A 23,835-nucleotide genomic window follows, 5' to 3' on the forward strand; every position below is an offset into this window, starting at 1 on the left:
GCTTCTGTAGGATGTCCGGTGGCAGCCCATTTTCAGTCAACCAGAAAAGCCTGCCTAAACAGTTCGGTCTTACAGGCCCTGCGGAACGCCGACAAATCCCGCAGGGCCCTTATAGCTTCTGGGAGGGTGTTCCAGAGTTCTGGTGCTGCCACCGAGAAGGCCCTAGATCTTGTTGCGGATAGCCTGGCTTCTTTTGGGCCAGGGGCGGACAGCAGATTTTTTGTCCCTGATCGCAGTGCTCTCTGGGGGATATATGGGGAAAGGCGGTCCCGTAGATAGGCAGGTCCCTGACCATAAAGGGCTTTAAAGGTTAATACCAACACCTTGAAGCGAACTCGGAACACAACAGGCAACCAGTGCAGCTCTCTCAGCACTGGCCGAATGTGCTCCCGTCGTGGTAGCCCCATTATCAGCCGTGCCGCAGCGTTCTGCACTAGTTGTAGTCTCCGGGTTAGCGTCAGGGGTAGCCCCATGTAGAGAGCATTACAGTGATCTATTCTTGAGGTGACCGTAGCATGGATTACCGTCGCTAGGTCGCTGCGGTCCAGGTAAGGGGCCAGCTGCCGTGCTTGCCGAAGATGGAAAAAGGCAGATCTAACAGTGGCTGCCACCTGAGCCTCCATTGTAAGGGAGGACTCGAGGAGCACGCCTAAGCTCTTGACCTGAGCCTCCATTGTAAGGGAGGACTCGAGGAGCACGCCTAAGCTCTTGACCTTGGGGACCGGTATTAGTGGCACCCCGTCAAGGGCCGGCAGCTGGATCTCTCTCCCCGGACCGCCCCGACCCAGGTAGAGAACCTCCGTCTTCGTCGGATTCAATTTCAGCCGACTCAGTTTGAGCCAGAAGGCCACGGCTTGTAATGCCAGGTCTAGATTTTCCGGGGTACAGTCAGACTGGCCACCCATCATTAGGTAGAGCTGGGTGTCATCCGCCCCGTGTCTCCGTCCCGTGGCCTGGCCGAAAGCCGGACTGGAATGGATCCAGTGCGGAAGTGTCCTCCAGGAATCCCTGCAGCTGAGTCGCCACCGCCCGCTCTATGACCTTACCCAGGAAGGGAAGGTTTGACACCGGCCGATAGTTCGCCAATGTGGCCGGGTCTGCTGATGGTTTTTTTAAGAGGGGACGGACCACTGCCTCTTTAAGAGGTGTGGGAAAGATCCCTTCAATCAGGGACCTATTGATGATGTCCTGTAGTGGTTCACGTAGCCACGTTTGGCTGGCCTTTATAAGCCAAGACGGGCACGGATCTAACCTACAGGTCGTAGGGCGTACAGCTGCAAGGGTCCTGTCGACTTCCTCCAGACTGAGTGGGCTGAAAGAATCCAGAATTGAACCTTGAGAACAAAGTAGTGCCTATAGTAACAACAGCGTACCGACTGGGCTCTCCTTTCAATGCAAAAAGGAAAGGTCCTCGAGACATAGTGGCAACGCTTATGGACTACAGAGTCAAGACAAAAATACTTCAAACAGCTAGGCAAAAAGGTGCCTTTCAATATAAGGAAATTAAAATCGAAGTTTCCCCGGACCTGCCCTCTGAAGCAATCAACAAAAGACATGACTTAAAACCTATACTGCAACAACTGCAAGCAGTACAGCAAAAATATAAATGGTCTGGCCCAGCAACCCTACAAGTGATTTACAATGGAGCAAGACTTCAAGCAACTGATATAGAGTCAGGACTGAAACTCTTAAAAAAACTGGGACTTAAAGAACCATCAGAAATGGCTAAGAAGATCACCAAAAGGAAGCTGTTTACTCAGTCTTCTCCCCCAAAGAATAAGAACAGCAGGATTCCTGTTTCTTCATCTCTAAGAACAATACAGTGAAAAAAACTCTTATTGTTTTTTCTTTTTTCTTATTATATTATTTATAAATGATAAGTATGAAAATTGAATATAGAGTAACAGTACTCATGGTACAGAATAAGGTTTTTTTTTTAAAAAGACTGTAATATAAGTAATTATGTATGCTTTAATATTACAGCCAGCTTCTGAGGGAGATTAACCTAGATTTTAGTTAACAAAAGGGAACAAGTCCTCATTTTTGTGTTTGTATCCCATTTTTGGTAGTAAAAGTAATAGGTACTTTTACTGGCCTGCTTTTTTGCAGGAGCCATTGGGGTTTAATAATTCTAGATATAGGAAGAGTTATAGTAATAGTTTAATTAATTTTCAATAAAATATTTTAATAGTTAGTTTTAATAGAATTAGAGATAATAGAAATTAGAAATTTATACTAGTTAATAGGTAAGGTATTAGAATAGTAAAATTGATTGTTAGATATTAGAATAGTATAGGGAAATAGTCATAAACTAAGAGGTTTTAGAATAGAACTATAGGAGAATAAGGAGTTAAATTAACAGAATATAAATACAAATATAAAATAAGAAAATACAGTGTTATTGTTAAGATATTTTATTATTAGGATATTTTTGTTTATAAAAAATAATAATAATATTATAGGTAATTCATTGTTCAGTCGCATATCTTTAATATAAAGTGTTTTAAGAATGGTTCAAAATTTAAAAATTCTTTCTCAGAATGTACGAGGTTTGAATAATGTTAAAAGGAAAAGGGTGTCAACTAACCTACACAAATTGAAACCTGATGTTTTATTGCTACAAGAGACACATTTTAAAAATTCTGTTAATTTGATTTTTAAGAATTCATAGTTTCAACAGCAATTTCAAGCTTTAGGAACGTCAAAGTTATGGGGAGTGACAATATTACTCTCTAGAAATATAATGTTTAATTTAGTTGATACTATCACCAGTGAACCTGTGCTGGTGCACTCCGATGAGCTCAAGCCCTTCATGGTCCAGTGCGACGCCTCCGACACTGCGGTGGGGGCAATATTGATGCAAAAAGACGAGGGGGGCCAGCTGAGACCATGTGCCTATCTCCCGAAAATTCTCAAATGAGCAAAGAAAGTGGTCAGTGTGGGACAAAGAAGCATATGCCGTAACTTTTGCCCTAAAAACATGGAGGTCCTGGTTGGAGGGAGCCAGGGTGCCATTTGAAATTTGGACAGATCACAAGAACCTAGAAGTGCTCACCGGGCGCCGCAAATTAACCAGGAAGCAAATCCGGTGGGCGGGATTCTTTGCCAAATTTGATTTCACTTTGCGTCATATTCCTGGGTCCAAAAACTTTTTGGCTGACGCCCTTTCCAGGCTACCGCAACACAAGAGTGAATGGGAGGAGGTCATAGACTCCCTGATACCACCAGAAGCAGCGGCCGGGGTGGCGCAAACCCGATCCAAAACCGCCTCGCGGAAAAACGACCCCTGGGGCGGAAATAAACTGATAGCAGAAGGGGAGAAGGAGGGGAAGGACCGGCCAGAAGGCTTAGTAAAAGGGGAAGGAGGGTTTTGGTACCATGAAGGGAAGCTCTACGTCCCAAAGTCCCTGAGAGTAGAGGTGCTGCAGCACTGCCATACTAACAAGCTGGCTGGGCACTTCGGGTACGTCAAAACCCTCCACCTAGTGCATCGACAGTTCTGGTGGCTCCAGATGAAAAAGGACATTTCTGAATTTGTACAGACTTGCCCTACTTGCGTCATGGCCAAGCGGAGGGGGTGGGGAAGTGCCTGGACTTTTACAGCCCCTCCCCACCGCCAAGCGGCCCTGGTCAGTAGTCTCAATGGACTTTATAGTAGAACTACCATCCTCTAGGGGACGGACAGTAATACTGGTAGTGGTGGACAGCTTTTCGAAGCAAGCCCACTTCATCCCCTGCCGCAAACTCCCCACCGCTAAGGAACTGGCCTATTTGTTTTTCCTACACGTGGTCCGGGTCCACTCGTTCCCAGACAAGGTCATTAGCAACCGCGGGCCACAGTTCATTGCCAACTTCTGGCGGGAGTTCTGCAAGCTTACAGGAATGGAGCAAGGGTTGAGCTCAGCCTATCACCCGCAAACAAACGGTCAGAGTGAGCAGGTGAACGGACTTTTAGAACAATATTTGCGATGCTACATAAACTTTCAGCAGTCCAATTGGGTGGAGCTCATGCCCTTTGCCGAGTATGGATACAATAATAGCCTCCACAGCTCAACTAAAGTGTCTCCATTCCAGGCAGTGCATGGCTACGAAGGAAAGCCATTTCCCTCCCTCCCAGGAGGCGGGAACGACTCCCCCTTCACAGACTGTCAGCAATGGTGGGGGAAGCTTGAAAAATCCTGGAATATTATACAGGAAAACCTAGAGGAGGCAAAAAAGGATTATAAAGCCAATTTGACAAAAACCACAGTCCGGGGTGGGATTTCAAAGAAGGAGAGAGTATTTTTATCCACTAAAAACCTCCCGTTGCCTCAGACCTCACGAAAACTTGCTTACAAGTTCTTGGGGCCCTTCAAAATCAAAAAAGTAATCAACAAAGTGACAGTGGAACTTGAACTGCCCAAACTGTTCAGTAAAATACACCCTGTTTTCCATTGCAGTCTTATCCATCGGGATCCGGGTGGTTCGAGGTGGCACCCTCGGGGCCTGGAGTCGGAGCCTATTTTGGTGAAGGGTCAGAAACATCACGAAGTGAAGGAAATCCTCGATGCTAGAATTCAAAGAGGGGTCCTGCACTACTTGGTCCGCTGGCACTACTTCCCACCTAGCTGTGACGAATGGGTGAAGTCCTCTGACCTCAAAGCTCCACAATTACTCAAGCAATTTTACCTACTGCACCCAGACAAAACCCGAGCGAGAGCTTAGGGGGGGCAGTATGTCAGACTATGTTTCATTGAAGTTACCTTTGCTTTTGAATTTATTACTTGCTACATACTAACCTGAATGTTTAATGAATTCCTGTGCTACTAATCCAGGTGCCCGGCATAGTAAAGGGGGGTGGAAGGAAATTGATGTTACCAAGGTTCTAAAGGCCAGTGCAGAGTGCTCAGCTAGCTTCCCAGGCACCTCCTGAGCAGAGCAAGGACATCACCAGGAGGGGGATGTAACCACCAACTGTGAAAGATAAGCGGGCATGTGAAAGTGTTACTTTCTGTTACTGAGTGTTACTGAGTTATGAAGCAGTGTTACTGAGCCTGCTTCGGAAGGGGAGGGCGGGGTACAAATAAAATTTATTATTATTATTATTATTATTATTACTTGCGGGGACAGTCTGTAGTTTTATTATGGAAAATAGTTTAAAGCACCAACCCTTTGAAGTGTATTCATAAATGCCAATGGTTCAAGCTGTTTGCTATCAGTTCCAATGACTCCATGCATGGAGTAACATTGTAGTTATCAATAAAGACAACTTAGTTTTCAACAAAGACAAGTCTGATCATTTTGAAACTTCAATGAACCTTCTGCTGACAGGAAGAGAGAGTGAAAGCACATGATTCCACCTTGTTAAAATTACAAGAAAAGATGATAATACATGACTGCAAGTTGATGGAGACACAGATCCGTCTGAGAGGTGTACCAGAAGATAAAGAATCTGATCCGAAAGAATACATAATAAAAATAATTGCAGAATTTTTGGAGGAAGATCTTGAAGGGAATAGAAATATGTATGACTATATGTATAGAGTGAACTCACTCTATGCAAAAAAGAACAATCTGCCAAGAGATGTGGTTATAAGATTTATGACAAAAGAAATGGTGGGAAAAATCATGAACAAAAATTTTGAAAAGACAATGACAGTGGGAGGTAGTAGAATAAGAATTATGAAAGAGTTGCCAAGACAAGTGTTAACTGACAGGAATGCATATAAAAAACTGACAGAAAAATTACGCGACAATGGAATGAGGTACAGATGGATAATACCTGAAGGTTTGAGCTTTGGACTTCAAGGGAAAAGGATTACAATTACAAACACACTGGAATTGCGTAGATTTTATGGAGAAAATAAAGAATTTGCACCATGATGGATTACAAATTGATATCTTGGAATGTAAATGGACTAAATTCACCACAAAAAAGAAGGGCAACATTTCATTGGATAAAAAAAACAAAATTGTAACATAGTTTGTTTACAAGAAGTGCACATTAGACAAAAGGATTATAAATTTTTATGGAATAAGCAATTGGGACTAGAATTTTATACATTGCCTGAACAGAATAAGAGAGGTGTAATTTTTTTATATTAAAAAAGAATTAGACCCGAAATTGGTTTTTAAAGATAAAAATGGAAGATATATAGCAGTGGAAATTACATTGAAAGCTAAAAAAACTTTGTTGTTGGGACTTTATGCTCCAAATGGTGCAAAGGACAATTTCTTTAAAAATATTACGCAACATCTTGATGAAGTGACCTATGGGCAAATTTTGTTGATGGGGGACTTCAATGGAACAATTCAGAACACAATAGATAGATCTGGGAAGAAAAAAATGATAAAGAAGGGAAATTGCCAGTCTTATGAGTTAGGAGAGGGAAGATGGATGTCATACAATCAACTATTAAAAATACAAAGCGGTAAAATAGAGTTGAAAACTGCTGAGGAGCTGAATTATAAATATGATTGGTTTCAAATGCAACAAATAAAGAGTTTGGTGGAAAGTGATCTTAAAACTGAAGGAATAAGACGAGAACAAACAGAAATGGGAAAAGTTCTGCTTGGAGATAATGAAAAATTAATTTCGAAAATCTATAAATTACTTTTAAAATGGTCTACGGAAAATGAAGTAGTGAAATCTCAAGTGATTAAGTGGGCAATTAATGTAAATAAAGAAATACAGATGGATACATGGGAATATTTGTGGAAGAACTCTATGAAACTCTCAACATTTCAGAGTATCAAAGAAAATTGTTTTAAGATGATGTACAGATGGTATATGACTCATAAAAAGTTGGCAAAGATGAACAATAAGATGCCAGACAGATGTTGGAAATGCAAAAAACATGAAGGTTCTTTCTACCATATATGGTGGACTTGTGAAAAAGCGAAAAAGTATTGGCAGATGATTCAACAAGAGATTCCTAAGATCTTGGGATACGAATTTAACAAAGTTGCAGAGACTTTTCTGTTGGGATTACAAATGGAAACATTTCCAAAAGAAGATAGAACTTTAATCTGGTACTTGCTCTCAGTTGCTAGGGCATTGTATGCGCAGTTGTGGAAGCAACAAAAAATACCAGAGAAATGGGATTGGATAGTAAAAGTTATGACATGGAGTGAAATGGACAAGTTAACAAGAACCTTAAGAGACTATGATTTAGAAGTATTTAAGATGGAGTGGAAAAAGTTCAGAGAATATGTAGAAAAGGAGTGGAAAATAAAAGGACATTGGACAATTTTTGATAATGATTAAGTACAAGAGAAAGGAGGATATTAATTGTGGTTCTTATTAATTAAGGGTACCTTTAATGTTAATACTTTAAGTATAGAACACCGGTGGGGGTCAAGTAACAGGGGGAGGGGTGGGTAGAAAGTAATATATGGGATAGATTTAAAAAGTAGTTATTAATGATGTAAGAAATTGAAATTTATTACCATATGTTACTAATAAAATTGTTTGAAAACCAGAAAACAAATTAGAGAAAACTGTATCCAGGTACCAATATCTTCAAATACAAAATATGTGTAAGAAAATAAAACTACCAGAAATAATGAAACAACAATTAACAAGTTTTGAAATATTGATTAATTTGGTTGATGAGAATAAACAAAGAAATATTTCTAAAATTTATCAAATATTGGATAATATTGCAAAGAACTCAGGTCTTACATATCAAGCTAAATGGGAAAAAATATGTACAGCATCAATTACATCAGAAAACTGGGAGAAAATATGGTATAATATGGAACATATAACTTCAATTATTTCTTTACGCCTACAAGCTTTTAAAATTCTAACTTTTTGGTATATGACTCCCAAGAATTTGGTATATTTAAATAAAGAGGCTCAACCCTAGTGCTGGAGAAAATGTAACGGCATAGGGTCATATATACACTGTTGGCTAGAATGCCCAAAAATTCAACCCTTTTGGCAAACAGTAATAAAAGAAATTCATTTAATGACAGGACAAAAAATAAATTTATCACCTGAATCGCTATTATTGAATCTCAGAAACTAAGTTAAAGCATGTAATGTTATTCAAAAATGTATAATGTTACTTATATTTGCAGCTAGATCAGTAATAGAGAGTAATTGGAAAAATAAAAAAAATTAACAATCAACCTCTGGTATAAAACCATTTGGAATATATATGTCATGGCTAAACTGAATGATCAAATGAAACCAATAACTAATGTGGAAAATCAATCTGATTTTATACCAATCTGGTTATCAATTTTAGAATATTTACATGTACGGACTGATATACCAAATATTATAGAAGTATTACAGCTTTATTGAACTCAGTAATGAGATATTTGCTTAAGATATTTAGATTATATATTAATACATGACAAGTATACCTCCTTAAGTCTCCGAGCTATATTGTATTATAAATGTAACTGTAATTTTTAATTTTGAATTATATGTTAATAAAAGTATATTGTACAAAAAATGAAATGCCAGCTTGGCAATGTTCATGATCTGGGCCTCCATAGATAAGGAGGTACCCAGGACCACATCCAAACTCCTGATAGTCTGTGCTGGTGTCAGTGGTACACTGTCAAGGGTGAGAAGTTGGCACCCCAGTCCTGACTGCAGCCCCGCCACAGAACCTCCGTCTTAGTTAGATTCAGTTTCAGTTGGCTCCTCTTCAGGCATCCCACCAAGGCATCTAGAGACCCCTGGCCAAATTTTGCAGAGCAGCACCTAGGTGGCCACACCCAGATATAGCTGGTGTCATCAGTGTACTGGTGACACCCCAGCCCAAAACTCTTCACTGGCTTGGCATATAGATGTTAAAGAACATTGGGGAGAGGATTGGCCCCTGAGGGACTCCACATGTCAACGGGTACCTAGTTGATACCTAATCACCTACCGCTACTCTCTGTCCCTGATCAAGGGGGTCTGAGGTGAGCCACTGCAAGGCTACCCTGCTGCCAATCCTACCCCTGTTTGCTCAGTAAACTGTCAATTAAGTTCAATAATGGTTCAGCTTATTAAAGCATCAGGAAAGAGAATGACTCAACATTTGGTTTGAGTTAAGACTGAAGCCAACTTCTCAAACATAGACTTATAGATTGCAAGAAGCCCATGAAAGCAACAGCCCTCTTGTCACCCCCTGCTTCCCACAGCCTCTGTTGTCATGGTCCCAGGCAGGTGCAATGTCATTGATAACACAAAGCTTCAGTTCTCAAGGTACCTCCCTTTTGACTAGTCAAAAATCCCCACACCCTGCGAATTCCCACAGTGGCAAGGTGGTGGGTCAAGAGGTCATAGTCAACTGTGTCAAATGCTGCTGTAAGATCAAGTCACAACAGCAGCACCGACCTGCCTCGATCCAGCTGTCTGCAGAGATCATCCATAAGAGTGACCGTCATCTCTGTCCTGTGGCCAGGGCGAAAATCAGACTGGAATGGGTTCAATGCCAATGTGTCACTCAGGAAACTTTGGAGCTGCCTGGCTACCGCTCTCTCAGTTAACTTTCCCAGAAATGACAGATCTGAAACTGGGCGAAATTGGATGGATCTGTAGGATCCAGAAAGTTTTTTCAGGAGCAGTGGGTGGAAGCAGTGGAAGCGGGGGTGTGGTATATTACAATACTATAGTTTACTTACCATTTGTCTTGCACAAATGCCCAAACACACTTTCAGATATCTTAACACAAGCAAGTATGGAAACAATCATTTGCCAAAGGATTGCAATGTTTAGTTCTGCCCTTCATGTTTGGTTATTCATGTACTGGATAATCAGAACTGTAGAAATTTTATACCCAACAGAGTACCCATCAGAATATGATGGCCTCCTGTAGTTACTACAAAGTGGTTAACAGTTCTGTCCTATGCAGAGTTACACCAGGGTGTTAGGATTGCACTGCAATACTGCTGATTTCCACACATTTTGTTCTGTACTACCTGTGCTTAGAATAAAAGAAATCAAGGTGAAATGAGAGCTAATAAGCTTATTCCTGACAAAGTGCAGTGCTACTGCTGGGGGAAAGGTCTGAAATTCTCCCTGTTCTGGGCAGGTGCACTCCTTCCTAAAACAGCAGTTTCGTAGCTTGGGCTGCTCCTGGTCCCAGGCCTCCTAATGGATAAACAGGTGGCAAGGGATGCCTCTCGCCAGCTTCTTGTCACTGTGCTGCATCCCCTGGTAGAATCTAGCTTGGATTACAGCAATGCACCCTACACGGGGCTACCCTTTTAGACTACTCAGGAGCTACAGTTGGCGTAGAATGCTGTAGCCAGAGTGCTGACTGGAGTGGGTCTCAGGGACCATATGGCTCTAGTCTTGTTCCATCTACAATGGCTCCCAATTCATTTCTGGGCCAAGTTAAGGTGTTTGTGTTGATCTTTAATGCCCTCTACAGCTTAGGGCAAGCATACCTCGGGGACTGCCTTCTCCCATATGAACTACCCATGCATTCTGGTCATCTTTGGAGGCACTGCTTTGGTACTTCTGCCATCAAAGGCTAGGCGGGTCTCGTGGCACCAAAACTCTGGAACTCCCTCCCCAAGGAGATTGGTCTGTCTCCCTCTACTGCTGTATTCTGCCAGCAGGTGAAGCCTTTTTGGTTTTGTTTGGCAGACCCCCAGTAACTGTTACTGGCCTCTGCCCCGGGTTTTGGTGTTAGGTATGTTTTTACTGCATTATTGTATATTTATTTTAAACATTTTAATGTTAAAATATTTCAGTGTTTCATGTTCATCATCTTGGGGCACTATTTGTTTGGAAAGGTAGCATAGAAATGCTTTAAATACACAGATGATATTCCTGTATTAAAAATGGAACACTGTAATGGAAATCTGAATTTATGGTCAGCTTTAGTTACATAATATAGGCAGTGACATTCATTTTGCATGCTAGAACTGTAGGAATCAATTCTTAAATGATGACCTTGCTTACCAGAGCTCAAAGCTTTGCAATAAATAAATGCCCTAAGCCACAAATAACAAACATTTGGTATATCAAAATGACAAATAGCACAAATGTACGTGTGTATATGCAGCAATGGAAAGGTCATGCAATTACACAGCATGGCTTCCCCCTTCTTCTGATGTAATAATGCTCCCAAAACAGCACTGAATAACAGATTAAAGTAATTCCAGGTGGTGGAAAGCCACAAGGATCTATTCATTTTTATAGGGCAATGAGCCCCTCTCCTCAGCTGTGCCACTTCTAGGGCAGCTGTTTCAAAATACAAAATAATATCAAAGTTTAACATGGCCAAGGGCTGTTTTCTTCCCCATGGCTAAGTTTAGACACAGAACATCAGACCCTGCCTTGCTGCATCAGTTACAGGTTCCAGATCCCATTGATCATTCATTACAATCGATGCTGATATCTTGTTATGAAATTCATTGTACCTTTATGGTTGGCAAGAAATTGTATATGTCTAGCAGTGCAATCCTAAACAGAGCTACACCCTTTTAACTCTGTTGAAGTCAACTGATATACAAGGATATACATCTGTTTAGGATCTGTACCCTTTTTATTCTTCATCTTCATACTAGCCTGGATCCAAACTGGCATTTCCATGCATGCAAGATTTCCACCCATGGAAATGCCATGGAACTTTCTCACCTCCCCTGCAGAAACAGGATTTGTGGGAGCATTTCGTGCTCCTGTGGGAGGGGAGAGGTGAAAAATCACTCTCTGCAGTCAGAAGCCCTTGTGCATGAAGAAATGCTAGTTTGGATCCCAGCCACTGTCTCCAACTGTGAGCGCCTCCTCTCCCTCTTCCCCTGGGAGATTCTCTCATTGCACTGAGGTCATATCTGTACAAACACCCCAAGGTATTGATTCTCGACTACGAATTACAGATTAGCATTTGCACACATCTGTCCCACATGCTTGTAACAGGATCCTGGCTTAAAATTTTACCATATGCACAAACAACACCCCCCCCCCCAGAAAAAAACAGATATCAGATGTGTGTGGGTGGGTGTATACACACACACAAACACAGACACACAGACACACCCACTGAAAGAAAAGAATTATTCTCTAGTTTGGCTGACCAGGCGGTCCCTCCCCTCATACAAGAGCGTAAACATGTTCCCCACCCAGCATGCCGATGTGGTTACCATTAAGAAAACAGTCTTTTAGGACAGGGTGGATAAATCATAGGTAGCCTTCAGTTGAAAATGTTTATACTACAAAGCTGGCAACACCAGGGATTCCACTCCAGGGAATTGGAGGGTGGGGGGGGGGGGAGGATGCAAGTATATAATCCTTTAAAAAAAAAAAGAGTTCCTTCTTACAAATATCTATTTTGACGCTCTAACAACATGAAAAAGTCATCTAAAACATATAAGAAGTAGCTTTCAGCTTCCGTCCATATCCTTGAAGAAATTTTATTTTACAAAAGGTGGGCAGTCTTGTTGTGTACTAACTGCAAGCTTCAAGCGAAGACCGCTATTAGAGAGGCTCTTTGCAGTTTACATTCAGATTGGCTGCCCTTGCTGGGCCGGCCAATCAGGTACCATCAGTGGACTGATGCTCATGCAAATAAGGGTTCCTAGCACCTGTTGTTCCTGTTGGTGTGTTTGTACTCTGGGGGTGTGTTCTGGGTTGGGTTTGTGTGCATATAACTGCAGCTTGCCGCATTTGTTACAAGCTTTTTACTGAATAAAGAGAGCCATGCTGAAATCACTATCGTGTCTAGCAAGTCTTTTCCAGCATTGTTCAAATGACAATTCCAAGATCTCACCTGCAAGCCTCCATGGGGCACTATTATGGCAGCCGGTAATTGCTGAAGATCTTGAGAGGATACAAGTGAGCTTCTTCCAAACCATCCTGGGAATTCCCAATTGTGTCTCTAACTCAGTAATTAGATTAGAAGTTGGACTGTGCTTCTTACAACCAATTATATGGAAATATACCATTAAGATGCGGTTAAAAATATTCTTATTAGAATCCCTGAGTCAACTAATACATCTAATAAGGCAAGACTTATTTTTATCATCAAATGCAAATGCCTTCTTTGACAAATTGTGTGAACTGAGATTTTTGTTAGATCGTAAACTGTCTAATTATTATTGAAATTACCTATTGAAAGCTATAACAGAAGCAATTTTGCCACATGATTGGTCTTACTGACTCATATAAGAATTGTTCTCCTTTGTACTATGGCTATATCCCTACAACTTCCTTTACTGTTGCTAATTATTTGGTTACTAGAAAAAAATCCCAAACACAAATGTTTAATTCTTTTGGCAAGATGTAATTCTCTCCCAATGGCTGAATACACAGGAAGACTTAAAGGTATTCCCTGGATTGAAAGAATTTGTTCTTGTGCATTTGGAGCAATGGAGACCATCTCACAGATGCTGCTACCACTGTCTTTTGTTCACTGAAGCTGGGCAAGATATATTGAGATCTCTTGTCAGTTCTGACATTCAGTGCTCTAGTGGTTATATTATTCTGAAACTGTTGTTTTCAAATGATGTGGGCTGGCTGGAAACTGTTGCTAGATTTCTTGCATATTTTAAAAAATGATCTTAGTATTAGTATAAAACAATTTTATTCAAGTGACATATGGTAATAATCAATTCTTCACATTATTAATTACTTCTTTTTATCTATCCCATATATTACTTTTCTAATCCCCCCTCCCCCCGTTACTTGACCCCCGCCGGTGTTATATACTTAAAATACTAATATTTAAAGGTACCACTAATAAAACAAAAAATTCTATTTTTTCTTTCTTTTAAGACTTAATCATTATCAAAAATTGTCCAATGTCCTTTTATTTTCCACTCTTTTTCTACATAACTTCTAAACTTCTTCCACTCCAACCTAAAAGTTTCTAGATCATAGTCTCTTAAAATTCTTGTCAATTTGTCCATTTCACTCCATGTTATACCTTTTAAAATCCAATCCCATTTCTCTGGTATTTTCTCTTGCTTCCACAACTGCGCATATAATGGCTTAGCAGCTGAGAGCAAGTACCAAATTATAGTTCTATCTTCTTTTGGAAATTTTTCCATAAAAATGATCTTAGTATTTACTGTTTTTGTTTTATCCATAATCCCACCAACCTACATGTGAAGGGATTGAAAATAAAATAAAATAAAATAAAGGGAAAAGAATAGTTACATTGAAAAACCCTGTAGAACCATCATCATTGTCATGATAGTGACCAAATGAACCAGATCAAAATCCTTTAAGTACATTAAGGAGTAAAAAATAGTAGGCAAGGGGCAAGTTTCTGACAGGTCCCGATGGGTGGAGGCCCAGCCCATGAATCTACATCATTTATTGGCAGAAGACTTCTGGGTGGGTGGCTTCTGGGAGGACACAAGAATTAAAGCTACCTGGAAAACCACAAAGTTACCATGAGGTGCAGGGGCTGGACATCATGGTGGAGCAGCAGGCCTATGTGAAGTGAGACATCTTTGTCTGGAAGTGGAATGTGAAACTCCTGGACGGTGTCCATAGCATAGGGTTGCCAGGGCCAGAAAGAGGCCATCAAGATGCACCTGATGTGATGTGTAAGTTATTATACATCACATGTAAGTTATTATACATGAAAGTTATTACACATTGCAGAGGTCCATCAGTGGCTATTAGCCACAACGTATTGTTGGAACTCTCTGTCTGGGGCAAGTGATGCCCTGTATTCTTGGTGCTTGTGGGGGGAGCAGCAGTGAGAGGGCTTCTAGTGTCCTGGCCCCATCGATGGAACTTCTGATGGCACCTGGGGTTTTTTGGGCACTGTGTGACACAGAGTGTTGGACTGGATGGGCCATTGGCCGGATCCAACATGGCTTCTATTATGTTCTTATGTGACACACAGTGTTGGACTGGAGGGGGCAATGGCCTGATTCAACATGGCTTCTCTTATGTTCTTATGTGACACAGAGTGTTAGACTGGATGGGCCATTGGCCTGATCCAACATGGCTTCTCTTATGTTCTTATGTGACACAGAGTGTTGGACTGGATGGGCCATTAGCCTGATCCAACATGGCTTCTCTTATGTGACACAGAGTGTCGGACTGGATGGGCCACTGACCTGATCCAACATGGCTTCTCTTATGTTCTTATGTGACATAGAGTGTTGAACTGGATGGGCCATTGGCCTGATCCAACATGGCTTTTCTTATGTTCTTATATTATTATTATTAAATTTAAATGCTCTTTCTCACCTTAAATTTAAATACCTCTCTCTCTCTTGGTAGCTAGCAACAGCTAAAATATTAATATCCATGAACATTCATGCCCTGCAGGATTTGTTATCTTTTCGCAGGGCCTGTAAGGCAGAGATGTTCTGCCAGGCCATTGGTTCAGGACAGCAACAGGATAATAACTCCCCAGTGCTCTCAGGTCCCACCCCCCACCCCCCGCCTATCTTCAGAAGTTGGGATATTTCATTTATCACCATCTAGTTGCTTTAATTAGAATTTGGTATTTTAATGCTGTTTTATAGTGACTCGAACTGTATGTTGTTTTAGTATTTTATCTTGATGTCCACCACCCTGAGCCCTGCATGCTCTAGGAAGTGCGGCCTAAAAGTCCAAATTATAAATAACTATAGTAAATAATAGATATCAGTTAAAAACATAGTACAACACAAAACTAAAAGGCAGCCCCCATAAGCAGACTTGTCAAATGAAAAGCTAAATGAAAGAGCTCCACTTTGCATATATATATGAACATATGAAACTGCCTTATACTGAATCAGACCTTTGGTCCATCAACATCAGTATTGTCTACTCAGACTGGCAGCGGCTCTCCAGGGTCTCAAGCTGAGGTTTTTCACACCTATTTGCCTGGACCCTTTTTTGGAGGTGCCAGAGACTGAACCTGGGACATTCTGCTTATGAAGCAGATGCTCTACCACTGAGCCACCATCCCTCCCCAATGCAGGCCCTATGGAAACTAGATAAGTCCCGCAGGGTCCGCGTACTGTCTGACAGCTGGTTCCACAAGGATGGGGCCATCACAAAGGAAGCCCTCATCCTGGTGGATGGCAGGTGAACATCCCAGAGGTCAGGCACCACAAGCAGGTTGCAGGATGAAGAACGCAAATTTTTGAGGTAAACATGTTGGAAGAGGCAGTCCACCAGGTATGAAGGTCCCAGCCCAGCCCATTTAGGGCAGAGGTGTCAAACTCATTTGTTATGAGGGCCAGATCTGACACAAATGGGACTTTGTGGGGCCAGGCCATGTGTGTCATGTAATATGAAGCAGCAGAGATAAAAACTTTATAAAGACACAAACGTAATTAAACACAGAGGAGTCAAGACAGAGTCCCCACAGGTAGCTCAATTGAGGGAGTGACTCTGTGAAGACTTAGTGGCTCGGCAGAGACTTAGCATGCCTATGAGGAAGGAGGTCGCTGAGTCCTGAGTTTTAGCAGGAGCTTCCCCGCTTGCTAACTGGAGCATCACCAGAGGCCCATTTAGCCCCCTGCTCAGGGCTGGGCTCTCCATGGAAACAAGTAGCTTTTGTGATGACTCGTGTCCACCCTGGTTCTTGTGCTCTTGCTTGTACTCTTTGGCTTTCTGGCTCCCGGCTCCAGACAACCTCACTCTCCGCCCCCTGACTCGGCTTTGGTTTGAACTCTCTGACTTGACCCTGGACTGGGTCAAGTGCCTGTTGAAGTCTTATCCTATATAGTAAAGCTGACAATCAACAGTATAAAATAACTGTCTAGTTTTTTGAGACAGACATGATTTCAGGTTTCCTTTCTTCCCTCTGGTTCTTGCAAGTCACACTGCTGAGGCTTCCTCCTAAGAGGAATTTTTTTAAAAATTTTAGAATGTGTTTGAAATGTTGCTATTTTAAAATCAGCAATTAGTAACTGGTAGAAGGAAAACCCAGTCTTGTGTGAAGAATGCAAGTCTACTATACTCTGAAGACACTGACCCTTGAAGCCTGCAAAGGGGCCCTTACAAGACAGAAGAAGCAACGACTGCCCTGCCCAGCCCAGCCCTTTAGCTGCCAGGCAGCTGTTTTCTGCCTCATCAGTGGCATCCTGGCAACAAAAGGTGAAGCCCGTCTTTGCCCGTCTTTGGGCAAAACTACAATAAGGCTCACACAATATCCACGGTGGTCTGAACAAACTCAATAGCAGACCACTGTCCACAGAACACCAAGTCGGTGGGTACCCAGGCCAAGGACTGGACAGACATAGAGACTGACCTTCCCACTCACCTCCAGAAGTGCTCTCTTCAGCAGAGGGTTGAGACACATTGGCATGGCAGTTTGGGGAAGCTTGCATGGCTGCCGCCGCCCATGCTATGCCAGCCCTGTGGAGAAATAGAGGACTTCAATTGCCAGCGCTGTCAGTTCAGCACCTGTCAGGTTACACGTGCAGCGGGGGTGGGGGGTGGGAGAACACAAACCTGGCTGATCCCATCCCCATCAGAAACCTTAACCCTTGCATGCTGCTCCCTTAGTCAAGAACATAGAAGATACAATATTTTAAGTGACATTTTAACAGATTGATGGAGATCTTGTAATGTGTATTTTGGAGGTCTGGAGGACCCCTTTCCAATAAGAAAAATTGCACTTTATGTCCATTAGCTGCTTTCTGAATCTTTTCTCATGGCACGAATGCTTAATAAAAAGCTTCCAATGAGGTACATATCAAAGGTTTTCTTTAAAATATGCAGATCTGAATACAATTTGTGCCCTCAAATTTCCCATCTCAGATCCAGCTGCCCTTTTCAGGAAATGTGCTTGACCTATCAGCAGGTCACACCTTTGCTACCTGTGGTCTCTTCTGCACGAGGGAACTCCTGGGATCCAAAAAGCAGGGCAGAAATTAAATAACTCAATGCTAACCTATCTGATGGAAAACAGGGTTGCACTTACCTGTAACGCTTGCTCATCTAGTAGTCTGTGTGCATGTGCTGCCAGAGAAAGGATTTCCAGAGCTTTCTAACAAACTTGGAGCGCCCCTCCTTCCTCTGGTGCTTTCCCACCAAAACCATCACATGATAGGGTTGCCAACCTCCAAGTGGTAGCGGGAGAACTCCCGTAATTACAGCTGATGACAGAGATCAGTTCTCTTGGAGAAAATGACTGCTTGAGGAGTGAATTCTATGGCAACATGCCCCTTTGAGGCCCCTAAGCCCTGTCTTCTCCAGGCTTCACCCCTAAATCTCCAGGAATTTTCCAACCAAGTGTTGGCAACCCTGTCACATGACCAGGAAGAGGGACGCTACTCCCTCAGTTCTCTCCATGAAACTACGGGTTCCAAGGAGTTCCCAGTGGGGCAGAGAGAGGGAATGCGTGCCTACACAGTAGGGGTGGGCATGGACTGAAAAAAGCCAGTTGTTCAGGGTCCATGGTGGCCATGAATGGAACCCCAAAACAAAGTGGACTGGTCTGGCAAGTCTGGTTCCCCTTTCTCCTGGTCACAGCTTGCCATGGGGGGGGGGGGGAATTGCCTGGGAAGGGGCTTTCCTTCCCCCTTTCTCCCGGCCATGGTTGTTAGGTTTAAATGGCTGCCAGACAATGAAGATCCTGTGAATTAAGGGGGAGGTATTTTTGTGAGTTTCCTGCATTGTGCAGGGTGTTGGACTAGATGACCCTGGGGGTCCCTTCCAACTCTATGATTCTATGATTTAACTCTTTGGTTTTGCTCCCCACTGCTTCAAAGGGGTGTGTGTGCAAAACCAGAGGGTTCAATATGGGGGTGAAGTCCCCCTCCAGGGGCATTTCACCCCCTCCTTTCTACTGACCCAGCTGCCTGGGCTCCCTCACACAGCCTATTTAAAGGGCCTGCAGAAGGAAGTTCAAGAGAGCTGGCCTGGCAGAGAGAGACTGAACAGCCCCACCAAACCAGCCAAAGTTCTGTACATGTTTGTGGAGCCTGTCTTCCTCGAACATTGGTTCCTAAGCCCCAAAACAGCCCAAGTTCAGCCTCAGTTTTGGCTCATGAGCCAGTTCATGTCCATCCCTACTACACAGAAGAACACTTGATGGACAACAGTTACAGATACACGCAATCCTGTTTTCACCACTGTGGCTTTTGTGTAGTCCCACATTTGGAGACCAACAAGCTCATTCAGGGAAGCTCTCAAAGAGAGACCAAGGGCCTTCCCAACAGTTGTTTAGTTTTCCATGTTGACATTTACCAGGAGGTGTTTATAACAAAACAGGGAGCTTCTTACAAGTGTTCCAACTGAAATACATGCAGGAATGTGGCAAGGAAAAACAGTGGTCTAGTGGGGAAAGCTGTGATACAAAAAAGGCCATTGAACAGTCATGCACCCAAAATGGAGTGTGATAACCTCCATCACTACCAACCCACAAGGATGGGATGTGTGAGGATGCTGACCAGTCCTCCATGGGGCCTGAATGACCAATACAAAGCAATATTAGAGCCCTAGCTGATAAAAACTCAAGGAAAGTTTGGAGTGCCCAGATGTCTGGCATCAGAAAGAAGTGTGATCGCATTGTGTGACATGAGGATTGAGAGACAATCCCTAGTAGAGGATCCTGGCCAGGCATCAGACACTCTAACCTAGCGAGACTGCCTGAGTGGAGGTGGCAGAGGCCAGAACCCACAATGCCTTTACTCCACATACTACAAAAACCCTGTTCTGAATGAAGCACCAGAAAAGTGCAAAAAATCAAATTGGGGTTATACCTCTGTTTTGTAACATCTTTAGAAATCCAGTAAGGAAGAATGAGTTTAGAGAATGAGTCCCACCCAAACAGTGGTCAAAGCATAATCCACGCAGCACAAGAAGCAGGGTCCAAACCCCAGTAGAGACTCTTTTGCACTTCATGCTGCAGTGAAGGAGCAGCAGTGCAGGAAAGGAGCTGATCCAAACTACCAGAGTTGTCAGTGGGAGTGCGAACAACTCATTTGCACTGGAATAATGAAAGCAGTGAAGCAGGCCTGATGTGGCCACAAAAAGGATGGGGAGCATGAACCATACAGTGACCTTTTGTAGCTCACAGAGCAATCTCTACAGCAAAAACCCAAGAACAGATTACCTTGCCAATAGATTAGAAGGGGGTGTCTGGCAGCAAAGGAGCAGGAAAGGACAGGGCATGGAATGGACCATTGTGCAGCAAGGCCAAACAGCCCAAGCCTCCTACCCAAGCATTTTAGAGTTGGCATGTGAGCTGAGGGAAACTTCACTATAATACATTCCCTGACAATGTGGGGTATTTGCACTGAACTAAAAGACAAAGATAAGTCAGCCGCCCTGAGCCATTCATGGGAAGGGCGGGATATAAATTCTAAATAAATAAATAAAATAAATAAATAAGTAAGATGTGTGCATACAGTGCTCTAGGTAAATGTAGTAATATGACAAAGTAATCTTGCATAAGACCATGAGCCACTGGGAGACACCTGCCCAAAGCAGGACCCCCCACACTAAGGGGGAGGTACCTGAGATGGTACTAACTCCCAGCAGCACAGAGTCAAAAGGAGTGCCCTGAGGAAAATGCAATGCAGAGACCACCAGATGAAACACATCAGCACTGTCTTGGAAAGAAAGAAAAACAAATTTGGACATCCCCTGAAGGGTGAAATGTACACCAAAAACCAAATTCTGTCACAGTGCATATAGGAAAGGTCCCCTGTGCAAGCAACCAGTCATTTCCAACTCTGGGGTGACGTTGCTTTCACGGCAGGAGCTTAGGACTGCAGTACTGCAGTTTTAACACTCTGCGCCACAGGGCTCTACTCACAGTGCATATACAGGTATGTAAAAATGCAGAAAATTTCAGATGTGGAAACCAAAGAAGAAGAAGATATTGTCAAGCAATGTTTTATCTTACTATGACTGTCTATGTTTATCAGAATATAACTACCATACTGTAACTGTTACTAACCCTGAACCAAAGCTAAGGCACATCAAAGTAGAAAATTAGCTGGCGCCTCTTTCGAGCCTCTTTCGCTTTTACTAACAAATGCAGGAATGTACTCTTTGAAGATAAAGCCTCCGGGGACAGTTTCCCAGGCAGAGCCTGGACCCAGGAAGAATAACCGCAGAGGAGATAAAGAAGGGAACCGTGTGAACTTTCACACGTGAATACAGGAATGTTTAGCAATTGTAGCAATGTTTAGAGAACCTTTGATGTGCCACCTTTAAGTATGCATACCACTGTTACTCTGTATCAGTTCCAATTCTTGGCTCAATAGAAGCATATGGATTATCAATAAAACCATACTTTGTTTCAACTCAAGGACTGGTTACTTTGAGATCTGCTTGCATGACAGATATTGGATTTATATCCCGCCCTCCACTCCGAAGAGTCTCAGAGTGGCTCACAATCTCCTTTACCTTCCTCCCCCACAACAAACACCCTGTGAGGTGGGTGGGGCTGTGAAGGCTCTCACAGCAGCTGCCTTTTCAAGGACAACCTCTGCTAGAGCTCTGGCTGACCCAAGGCCATTCCAGCAGGTGCAAGTGGAGGTGTGGGGAATCAAACCCGGTTCTCCCAGAAAAGAGTCAGCACACTTCACCACTACACCAAACTGGCTCTCCCCAAACTGGCTCTCCTGAGATGGCAAAGTAGCTAACCATCTTAGTAAATTAAGGATTGACTAAAGACTGGAATAAGCAAATGGGAAAGGGGTTACCGTGGAAAGGGTCAACAAACCAACTATCAATAGAGCAGGGGGAAGCAGGTTTTGGCCTGCTATAATTGACATGCATTTTCTAAAACATCCAAGGCATAATTCCAAACAAAATAGAATGCTGGAATCCTACTGCTTGCGCCCCCAATGGCAGAGGGACTCTCGAAAGGTAGAGAGGTGTGTGAGGAAGGCAATGAAGCAGAAGTTAGACCTGGACCCAAGAATAGGCCTTTTAGTTCCCTTAAGTGCCAGGCACAAAAATCACTCAAAATAGCAGCCATTTTCCAGCCCTGGGAGAGTATTGAGCTGAGTAGTTCAACCTCCCTTCAGAGGAGAGGTGGGAAAGAACTTGAGTCTGAGCCCACAAAGTCACTTAGATGTGACAAAGAATTGCAGGAGACCAGTGACAGAATCTTTAATTTGTTTTGTAGGGGAACAAAATAGGAGTCAATTTCACCTTTAAGACCAACATAGTTTTATTCAGAACGTAAGTTTTCGTGTGCATGCACTTCTTTAGACAAGGAATGAGGTGCAGTAAGCAGAGTACAGTAAGCATAGCTGGTGGGGTTTGGAATGCCAAGTGGTACAAAGTTAAAAACCAATAGCAGAATAGTAAAATTAACAAATTCAGAAAACCTTTGTTCTGGGTTGCGTTAGAATGGGAAACCATAAAACAGTAACATGTCAGAATGTGAGAATGCCTGTTAATTATTCTATTGCTAATAAACCTGGGTCAAAAAGAAGGCATTTCTTTTCCAGAAGTTTTTCCTGTCCAACTAATTTACTTTTTAACATGTAACATAAATATATACATCATTTTAGTTTGCCATTAGGAAAAAATACATTAAAATATAGTGGAAGATGGGTTTAGTATATGTAATGAGATAAACAGCCAATATCCCTTGGTTGAGTATGTCAATACAAAAGCATTTTTCAGATACACTATCCTAAAAGAGAAATACATTGGAATACTGTGGATATATCACCATACTTGGTGAAAGTGGGTTTACCATATGTAATGCGATAAAAAAAGGTTTTGTAGGGGTAAATCACCAAGCAGAGGACAGATGAAGAAATGTAAAGGGTTTTTGGCAAGTCCACCACTAGAGACTGGGCTAGGCCTATTTCAGTAGAAGATGCCCAGGATGGAACCTGGCATCTTGTGCGTAGAAAAAATGTGTGCACTACCCTGAGACACCATGTTAATTTGAAGGAGGGGAAGAAGAGGCAGCTCTTAAGGAGCTGACAGTAAGCCTGTCCCATCCCATACAACATTGTCCATCTGGACTGAAGAGTCATAGTCTCTATGTGTAGCCACAGTAACCCTCAGTGATGTTTTGGGGCTCCTCGGATGCTTCTGTTTTTCAACAGAGATGATAAACCTGCATCTCTAAGCCCAGTCCTTTCTTAGGCAGTTTTTCCTGTTGGTTTTAAGCTTGCATACGCTCCCTTCTTCCTCCTGCGGAATGGTGCTGACTCCCCCCCCCCCCCCCAAGGGTTCTCGATCTCACTGCTGTTTCTGGGAGAGAGTTCTTATTTCAGATGGGTTCAGACTGTCTCTGGAGTCATTCCAATGTGACACCATGGGGAGGGACGGTGGCTCAGTGGTAGAGCATCTGCTTGGTAAGCAGAAGGTCCCAGGTTCAATCCCCAGCATCTCCAACTGAAAAGGGTCCAGGTAAGTAGGCGTGAAAAACTTCAGCTTGAGACCCTGGAGAGCCACTGATGGTCAGGGGAGGGATGGTGGCTCAGTGGTAGAGCATTTGCTTGGTAAACAGGAGGTCCAAGGTTCAATCCCCGGCATCTCCAACTAAAAAGGGTCCACGCAAGTAGGCGTGAAAAACCTGGCTTCCAGGGTTGGAAAGATGGGGAACTGATGCATCTCTCTTTCGTGGAGTGCATCGTATTCGCTCAGCCTGACCTTCCTTGCAGAGCCGTTGTGAGGATGGAATGGAAAAGACACTTTGAGGCCCTGATGAAGAGTAAGGTGAGGTATATATAAAGTCCACATGTGTCCTTTTAAAGGATGTCTTATGTTTCTACCATGGGGCAAAGTGCTTAACATGAGAACTCTCATTAAAGTGGCTGCTGTTAGAGTCTCTGCTACAATTTCAGCAAATACACAATTGATCCCACAGGTCATCTCTGTTGTTGCTGATGGCCTGCAGGTTAAATAGCACTTCCTCTCTCATTCAGCCAGCAGAGTGTTACCCTGGGGAGGAAGCAGAATTTCCCTTTAAGTTGCTAAATCAACAGATTATTACGATCCTTTTCCTGCTCATTTGA

General features: G+C 42.8%; 1 protein-coding gene across 3 annotated transcripts in view; it reads right to left on the reverse strand.

The window, feature by feature from the left end:
* PPP2R2C (protein phosphatase 2 regulatory subunit Bgamma) overlaps nucleotides 1-23,835 on the reverse strand; it is a 118,957-nt gene that overhangs the window by 84,701 nt on the left and 10,421 nt on the right. Inside the window, exon 2 of one of the 3 annotated variants that reach the window (XM_060246131.1) lies at nucleotides 17,154-17,248. The exons of 1 other annotated variant lie outside the window; for it this stretch is intronic. In XM_060246131.1, coding sequence (XP_060102114.1) covers nucleotides 17,154-17,220 — 67 coding nt within the window. In that variant the 5' untranslated portion in view covers nucleotides 17,221-17,248. Of the gene's footprint in view, nucleotides 1-17,141; nucleotides 17,249-23,835 lie in introns of all 3 variants that reach the window. One more of the 3 variants, XM_060246129.1, reaches the window with a different exon arrangement.

This window comes from Heteronotia binoei, chromosome 9 (genome assembly GCF_032191835.1).
Source record: "Heteronotia binoei isolate CCM8104 ecotype False Entrance Well chromosome 9, APGP_CSIRO_Hbin_v1, whole genome shotgun sequence".
Taxonomy (NCBI): Eukaryota; Metazoa; Chordata; class Lepidosauria; order Squamata; family Gekkonidae; genus Heteronotia; species Heteronotia binoei.